This window comes from Parus major, chromosome 6 (assembly GCF_001522545.3).
Source record: "Parus major isolate Abel chromosome 6, Parus_major1.1, whole genome shotgun sequence".
NCBI lineage: Eukaryota > Metazoa > Chordata > Aves > Passeriformes > Paridae > Parus > Parus major.
In genome coordinates this window covers 33,184,645-33,193,822 of record NC_031775.1, presented here as the reverse complement: position 1 = coordinate 33,193,822, position 9,178 = coordinate 33,184,645, and the positions used below count along the sequence as shown (strand labels likewise).

Genomic DNA, 9,178 nt, shown 5'->3' with positions numbered 1-9,178 from the left:
CCTCAGGAATTCTCCAGCCCCTTCCCAGCTCCCTCAGGAATTCTCCAGCCCTTTCCCAGCTCCCTCAGGAATTCTCCAGCCCCTTCCCAGCTCCCTCAGGAATTCTCCAGCCCTTTCCCAGCTCCTCAGGAATTCTCCAGCCCTTTCCCAGCTCCATTCCCTGCCCTGGCCAGGCTCCAGCCCCTCCAGGGCTCTCCTGGGGTGAGGACCCAGAGCTGGAGTGAGCCCTCGGGGTCCCTGTGGTGGCACAGGGGGACAATCCCTGTCCTGCTCCTGCTGCCACAGGACTCAGTGTTTCAAATATCCAAGGAACCCTTGCTGTACTAAGCAATGGCTAAATGTCACCAGAACACGATTGTGAAATTGGATTTCCTAGGAAAATGTGCTCTACACAATCTAATGCAACTTATTTCTAGCAATCTGCTTTATCAGGCTGCCTTGGAATACGGGAATGTGTATTTGATAAGATTAGAGAATCGTGGGGATCAGGAAAAATAAGACTCTAGACTTTGCATTCCCATTTTCACCCAGCTGAAGGACAAACATGTCATTTATTTTGTGTTTGGTTGTGATTCTCGTGGCCTGTTAATGTACCCACAGCAGTGGCTTGTGACTGTGCATCCTGCTCAAGCTGTGACTAAAACTTCCCTAACGACATTTCTGTAAAAAAGAAGGGGATGGAAGTGAAATGCTGGGATTTATAGGGAAAAGAAAACAATTCTAACAATAAAAGTATCAACTCTAAGAGTTGCACAGTGCCTTGCAGAAGCATTTTGTAATAAGCAGCAGGAGCATTCAAATTTCAGTGTAATACTTGAAAGAAAATGTCTCTGATCTTTGAGTTTCTTTGGAGAGGGGAGTTTTTAATGTATAATCAGACTAAAATCCTCCTGTAATTGCACAGTGAGAGGCCTGTGAGGTTTCAGGAGGGCTGCAGATGGAGCACGGGCCTACAGGAGCACCAAGGTTTTTCCTCATCTGTGGAGCCAGCGCTGTGGAATCGACCTGAGGCTTCCCCATGTGGAGATTCCATGGAATTCCAAACGTGAATCCCTCTCCACCAGCTGTGCTGTCACCTCGTGCTGGCCACTGATGGACCGAGGTCACTGATGAATGAAATTCCATCCGGATTTGGACACCTCGTTCCTTCCCCTTTCCGCTTGTTCCACTTCCAGCCATGCTCAAACTCCATCCAGCTCCTTGGGAAGCTGTTCCCCCTCAAACCATTAACATTTACCTCTTCATTACCTGGAATCCCAAATTGGTTTGGGATGGAGGGACCCCAAATCCCACCCAAATCCCACCTTCCCCTGTCCCAGCTGCTCCAGCCTGGCCTTGGGCACTGCCAGGGATCCAGGGCAGGGCAATTCTGGGAAATTGCTGCAATTCCCCAGAAATGGGCAAAGGGTTAGGATTAAGGGTTTAAAAAAAGGGTTTAAATGAAGCTCTGCTGGGTGAGGGGCTTGCTTGAAAGGAGCAGAACAAGGAGTTCATACAGTGGCAATCGTTCAGGGCAGTGCCACAAATGCAGGACCAGAGTGGAAAGGAGTCAATATTTCCATGGGTTTATGCTGAAAATAGAAAATGTCTGGTTTTACCATCACTGCATCTTCAGTAATTCAGGTGTAGCAAAGTCTGAGCCTGAAGGCAAAGCCAGAGAGCAGAAGTTCTGTGGAATTTGTGGCCTTCAGCTGAAGGAGGGGAGGTTTAGATGGGATTTTGGGCAGGGATTGTTCCTGGCAGGGGCTGGGATGGAATTCCCAGAGCAGCTGGGGCTGCCCCTGGATCCCTGGCAGTGCCCAAGGCCAGGCTGGACATTGGGGCTGGAGCAGCTGGGACAGGGGAAGGTGTCCCTGCCATGGCTGGGAACAAGTTGAGCTTTAAGGTCCCTTCCAGCCCAAACCAGGCTGGAATTGTTTGAATTTCAGATTAACTGGGCCCAAGGAAAGGCTCTGTGTGGAGCTCCCCTCACGATGTGATCGGGACTGACTCAAACACAAACTTGTTTCCTCCTAGAATAACAGTGGCAGGTAAAGGGAGCTCCGTGGCTTTTCAGGTTTTGAAGAGCAGATGATTCAACAGCAGGATGAATAAATAATGAAGGAAAGTGAGATTATAAATCGTATTTCCTCATTTGAAAGGCCTCGTCTCCTGATTCATCATTATAAACGTGTTACAAACTTCGGGTCATTTACAAAATAATAGAACGCTTTAAGATTACCCTTAGCTTTATGTAAATGCAATTTTAATATTCTATCTTCATTAATTATCTAATCTTGGGAGCAAATAAACTCCTGACACAATTCTGTAGCTATTTTGCCAGCAGGATTTCCTTTGAAGTCGGCGGTGGTTGTAAGAGGAAGTGGATGACAGGACTGAGCCTCACCAGCACTTTTAGAAGAAAAGGAATTTAAACAGTAGCTGAAAACCCAGACTTCCTATGGGCACAGAGCTATTCCTGCACTGCCACACGTTCATTAGTGCCAGAAAAGTGGCATTTTATTCCCGCTGCTCCCGTTCCAGAAGCGTGGAAGGGGTTTGCTCCCACCTCCTCCCCGTCCTGCTCTCCTCCCCTGGCTCTCAGCGCAGAGCCTGGCCCTGAACGAGGATCCAGCGGGGTTCAGGGAGCTGCAGCTGGACCTGGTGTGCCTCTGCAGCTGTGTTTTCTCTCTACAGCAGGTTTGTTCCTGCCCAGCTCGGCACGTGGGGCTGGGGAAGCTCTGTGGAGCAGCGGGAGCATCACCACTGATGTCACAGAGTCCCAGAAGGGTTTGACTGGAAAAGGAGCTCCAAGCCCATCCAGTTCCAACCCCTGCCATGGGCAGGGACACCTCCCACTACCCCAGGCTGCTCCAAGCCCGTCCATCCAGGCACTGATGCCAGCCTGGCCCCAGGGAAGTGCAGGCTCCCACTGGCTCCCCTCCCTCCTGTGTCCCATCCCCTCCGTAACACAGCCTGGATGTTCCCACCTGAGCTCCCATTTCACCCAGCTCCACACACATAAATGCTCCTATTAAAAGGAATTTATTAATAACTTACATGTAGTTTCTTCAGAGCAGAAAGAGCAGATCAGTGCTCAGGATAGGGAAGGGTTCAGAATCCTCAGTGGGGCTGTTCCTGCTCCCCTCAGCTGACACAACAAATTCCAGGTGTGAGCTCTGGCATTCCACAGCCCCAGAGCTGCTCATTCCACCCCCAGCTGCAAGGTAGGATATTCCTGGATATTCCTGGATATTCCTGGATATTCCTGGATATTCCTGGATATTCCTGGATATTCCTGGATATTCCAGGCTATCGCTGTCATTAAAAATCCCATCCATGTCTGCCAATTATTTTAGTAATTACTTCTCCTAAGAAGACTACTGAGTGTGATTACAAATATGGCTTTGTTTTGATTGTCTGTTTTCCTGGCGAATGCCTGAGCTCCTTGACTTTGTTTAACTATATAAATAATGTTTGCTGTGCTCTCCCAAAGCCTGGCTCTGACCCCAGGAACATCAATTTAATAACACAACACTCTGATAAACTCATCTGCAAACTGTCCAAAGTTCCCAAATTAAACCTTATTTGCATACAAAACACACACCAAAAGAACATTAAGGGCCGAATTTTGTTCTCCTGAGGATCAGCAGCTCCCCTTGCCCATCTCTGCTGCTGTCCCTGAGCCAGGGCAGCGGGCAGGACCCCCAGGTGCAGGAGATGCTTTCTGGGGATGGTCAGAGACACAGCAGAGACCTCTATAACCGAGTTGGGTGTTAGGAGTTTATTTCAGGGTGTGGGAGAGAGACAGAGCCTGCTCTGAGCCAGCAGATAGAGCTCAAAGCAGGCTCAGAGAGAACAATACAAAAGGGGGTAAAATACGAATACATGAGCTCAAGACTTAAGATTGTTAAGAAAGAGAGTGACAGAACAGAAGTGAGAGAGCCGGGGAAAAAGAGATAAACAAGAGCAGGAAAGAGCAGCAAGAGAACGTAGTGAGAGAGACAAGAGAAAACAAGAGAGCTAAGAGAGCGTAGCAAGAGAGTAACAAGAGAGAGAGTTCTCTTTTACAATTACTTATATAATCTATACATTGAATATTCTATTCCTTCACTAACCAATCTTTCTAAGTACACTAATACAGTAACATTTGTGTGTGACCTATAGAAATTGCTATTTTTGCATATTTTTAGTTATCTCAGGGTCCTTCAGACCTTTCCTTATGAGGCTGGGGAGAGGTCTCAGTTTTATTGGGGGACAGAATGTGTTCTGGCACACCAGCCCAGTTTGTTTGAATTATTCAAACCCTGCTTTCATTTGTATTTCTTCCTTAGCCTTTCTGGCTAAAGAGTCATATTTTTAATTTCTTTCTAATTCTACCTTCCCAACACCCGGGCACAGCTCCCCAGAGCCCCGCAGCTCCTCGGGCTGTCCTCTGGGTGTGTCCCGCTCCTCTCCCCCATCCCTGGCCATTCCCGGCTGGGAAGGTGAGTGCCGAACCCTGTCCCTAAGGACACGGCGTTATTTGGGGGAGCGCAGGGCTGATCCCCGGCCGGAGCATCCCCGGCTGGAGGATCCCCGGCTGGAGCATCCCCGGCTGGAGCATCCCCGGCCGGAGCATCCCGGGCTGGAGCATCCCCAGCTGGAGCATCCCCGGCTGGAGCATCCCGGGCTGGAGCATCCCGGCCTGGAACATCCCCGGCTGGAACATCCCCGGCCGGAGCATCCCGGGCCGGAGCATCCCGGGCTGGAGCATCCCGGGCTGGAGCATCCCCGGCTGGAGCATCCCCGGCTGGAGCATCCCGGGCTGGAGCATCCCGGGCTGGAGCATCCCGGGCTGGAGGATCCCCGGCTGGAGCATCCCGGGCTGGAGCATCCCCGGCTGGAGCATCCCCGGCTGGAGCATCCCCGGCTGGAGCATCCCGGGCTGGAGCATCCCCGGCTGGAGCATCCCGGGCTGGAGCATCCCCGGCTGGAGCATCCCCGGCTGGAGCATCCCGGGCTGGAGCATCCCGGGCTGGAGGATCCCGGGCTGGAGCATCCCCGGCCGAACCCCAGCGATGCAGGCTGAGCCGTAGCTCATCCCTGCCGCCACAGGAAGGAGCTCCAGCACCGCTCCTGGAGCTCCGATCGCTCTCCCGAGCATCCCTGGCTGCTCCTCCCGGGATGCTCGGGATGCTGCTCCAAACCTCGGCTGTTCCAGACCCCTCTCCGGAGCTGCCTGCGGTGTCCCTGCGGGTGTCACTGCCGGGATTTGCAGTTCTGGCCCGTCCGAAGGGGACATCGTGATGTGCTGTGTGTGCAGGGTGAGCTCCGATGTCCATCACCCCTCCAGACAAGCAGGGACAGCTCCTGGCACGGCTCCAGCCTCACCCGGGCGGTGCCGCCGGATGAATCCTCAGTGGATTCATCTGGGGAAATTCCCAAAATCCCCAGGGTGGAAGAGAGCTTTGGGGTGATGGATCCAAGCCGTGCCCTCGCAGCAGCTCAGCCCAACCACGGCAGTGAGAGCCGCCTGCAGCCCTTCCTCAAACACCTCCAGGGATGGAGACTCCAGCGTTCCAGAAGTGTCCACAGGAGAGGAGCAGCAGCAGCAGGGCTGGAATCCTGGAATCAGCTCCATCAGTTCTCCTGGACTCTGCAGGAGCTCAGCTTCTCACCCCCACTGGGAATATCCAGGGGCAAACCATCCATGGAGCCTGCCCCAAAACCCAGCCTGGCCCCAAAACCCAGCCTGGCCCCAAAACCCAGCCTGACCCAGCCTATCCCAAAACCCAGCCTGACCCAGCCTGGCCCCAAACCCAGCCTGACCCAGCCTGGCCCCAAACCCAGCCTGGCCCCAAAACCCAGCCTGACCCAGCCTGGCCCCAAACCCCAGCCCAACCCAGCCTATCCCAAACCCAGCCTGCCCCAAACCCAGCCTGACCCAACCTGGCCTAAACCCAGCCCATCCCAACCTGGCCTAAACCCAGCCCATCCCAACCTGGCACCGGCTGGGCCACAAGGACTGCTCAGAAATGGAAGGGGATCAATTAAATGCAATTAGCCCTAAATTAACGATTTGTGGGTGCTCCAAGGGGTCCCCTTGTGCTTCCCCTCCCTGTTGCTCGCGGTTCCACTGAATCCCAGCCAGGTTTGGGTGGGAAGGAACCTTAAATCCAACCAGTGCCCCCTGTGCTGTGACAGGGACACCTTCCCCTGTCCCAGGCTGCTCCAAGCCCTGTCCAAGCTGGATTTGGAACCCAGCCTGGCCCCAAAACCCAGCCTGACCCAACCTGGCCCCAAAACCCAGCCCAACTCAGCCTGGCCCAAACCCAGCCTGCCCCAAACCCAGCCTGACCCAACCTGGCCTAAACCCAGCCCATCCCAACCTGGCCTAAACCCAGCCCATCCCAACCTGGCACCGGCTGGGCCACAAGGACTGCTCAGAAATGGAAGGGGATCAATTAAATGCAATTAGCCCTAAATTAACAATTTGTGGGTGCTCCAAGGGGTCCCCTTGTGCTTCCCCTCCCTGTTGCTCGCGGTTCCACTGAATCCCAGCCAGGTTTGGGTGGGAAGGGACCTTAAATCCAACCAGTGCCCCCTGTGCTGTGACAGGGACACCTTCCCCTGTCCCAGGCTGCTCCAAGCCCTGTCCAAGCTGGATTTGGGCACCAAATTTGGGCTGGATTTGGCACCCATCTTTACCCAAAGACATGAGAGGATGAGATCTTCTAATTCTACCAAGCAAAAGGTCAGGGGAGATCCTGGGGGGTTCCTGGGGCTGCAGGGACCCCCACCCATTCCCAAAGCCCACCCTGGGCACACCTGAGTGCTCCCAAAGGCTGCCCCAGCCTCGGGTCGGGCTGCCAAATGTATTTAAACATCTTTTCTCACATCTGAGTTGAAGAAAAAGTATTATCTCCAGGAAAAAGTGTCCCTTGGCTGCCTTCCAGTCACCTCCTGCATAGCCTGGTACCAGGAATTATAAAACACAGGCAACAGAGAAAGGAATAAAAATACAGCAGAGGAGTGGGGTTTGTGTAAAAATTAGATGAGTGGGTTTTGTGTAAAAATTAGAGGAGTGGGTTTTGTATAAAAATTAGAGGAGTGGGTTTTGTATAAAAATTAGAGGAGTGGGGTTTGTGTAAAAATTAAAGCAAGTTCACAAAATACACAAGTGGGAACCACGTAGTCTTTGGCCCTAATGTGCTACAAAGAGAATTTTGGTTCCAGGACACCACCAAAGGGGACAGACCTTTATTTAGGCAACTGAAAAAGCCCAAATGCAAAACAAATTTAAAAATCAATTACTTAAACCAACGTTTCTCACCTTTTTTTAAATTTTTTTTTATTTCAATCGTGATTAAAAGCAGTTCCTTGGCTGATTTCAATCAAAGCACACAGTCTCTCTCTGCTGATCTCAAGCTGTTAAATAAGAAACAGAAAATCATCAATAACCCATCTGTGTCACAGATGAGGAGCAGCCCCACGGGGACTGTTGCTCCCTGGTTCTCATATGGCAATATCTGGATTTTTGAGGGATGGCAGGAGCCCAGAGGGGTTTGTCCCCTCAGGTGTGTGACAGGAGCCAGGAGCAGGGTGGCCACCAGGTATTTACACTCCCTAAAAAGAGCCTGAATCACCCTAAAGAGGCACAGACAGCAATTAAATCCACAAAAAATTGATTTTCCTGAGGGTGCCATCCCTGCTTTGGGACAATTCACCCAGGAATGGGACAGGGATGGGGACAATGCAGAGCGTGGAAACCAGCAGGTCAGGAAATAATTCCACAAAAAAAAAAAAAAAACCCTCTAAGATCATGGAGTCAAACCATTCCCAGCACTGCCAGGATGATAAAAGGAGCAGGGAAAAAGTTGTCAGGGAGAGGAGGAAGAGCAGGGGAGCCCAGGGAGGGTGGGTGGGTGCCGGGGCTTGCTCGGAGCCCTTTCCCATGGATGGGAAATTCCCTGACGGCTGCAGCTCCCCGCTTGTCTAATTGTCCTTGATGGATTTTCTGTCCCCCAGGAACGCCATCCAGACCTCGCAGCTCCAGATGTCTGAATATTATGCAGGAAGCTGGTAAACAAATTCCTCCTATTTTTCCTGCTAGCAATTAGGAACGTAGGAAGAACACATTGCTGAGCAGGCGAGGGATCCACCACAGATATTTCATATGCATTTATAGCCACTTAACGCCTCTGGAAGGGTGATAAACACCGACTATTGTAAATCTGTTTGATCGCCCCTTGTTGTTACAAAATCCGGAAAAAGTCAAAATAAGGGGGGGATTAAAAAAAAAAAAAGGGGAAAACCGAACCAAATGTTGAAATAAGAGTTAAAATCGGGACAAATTAGTGATTACAACTCCTTCCATATTAACTATCAATCGCTCTGGTGACAGGGCAGCTCTGCCACTTCCCCCCAGCAGCTTTTTTAGGTGATTTCAAGTTTTTAGCCCAACTTTAGGTCGGGAGCAGGTCCCTGCTGGCTCCTGTGCCTCCCTCTCCCCTCATTTCCCTGCCAGCTCCAGCAATCCTGCCCTAGGAGGGATGGCTTAGGTGGCTTCAGGAGTCTTTGCCAGCATTAATTGTTATGATTTCAGAGCCCCACAGGGTGCAGACTTTGAAAAGGAGAATTTCTTCAAAAGATTGGGAGGGAAATGAAAAAAACCCAGCGCCACTGCCGTGCAAAACCAGCCCAGGGACAGAGCTGGGAAACCTGGAAAGGGAATTTCAGCTCACGGAGTGAATGAAGGGATGGGGCTCCTGGAAAGCACAAGCCACACATGCTGGAATTCTACAGGTTGCAGAAATTTGGGAGCAATTAAATCCATTTTGTGGTAGAAAAGGAGTTTTATCCAGCCCAGCTGCTCTGAAGTTATCGGTGCTGTGGTGTTTTCTGGCAGAATTAAGTTGGTCTCTGCTTCAAACCAAGGGCTGGGCTGAGATCTCTTTTCATGGCTCGGAAACCCCACTGCAGCATCTTCCTAAATAAACAGATTTCCCGTCCTTTTAGGCTGGGTTTTGGTTTTGGGACAGATAAATCTCCCAGGAGATGGAGGCAGCTCCTCCTTTGCACCCTCGGGGCGTTTGGCCCGAGGTTCCCCCACAGCCCTCGGCTCTGTCCCTGTCCCAGCACATCAGGGATTGATCCAAATCCTGCCCCTTTGGAGTGTCCCAGCCCCAGGGACACCTGTGCAGGTGTGACAACCTCT

The 9,178-nt window shown here is 51.8% G+C and overlaps 1 protein-coding gene across 1 annotated transcript in view; it reads right to left on the bottom strand.

Annotated features, from left to right (window-relative positions):
- Positions 1-5,673, bottom strand: part of TCERG1L (transcription elongation regulator 1 like) — a 41,492-nt gene extending 35,819 nt beyond the window's left edge. Inside the window, exon 1 of the mRNA XM_033515864.1 lies at positions 5,640-5,673. Within this exon, the coding sequence (XP_033371755.1) occupies positions 5,640-5,673 (34 nt within the window). The remainder of the gene's footprint in view (positions 1-5,639) is intronic.
- Between the last annotated feature and the right edge of the window lie 3,505 nt (positions 5,674-9,178).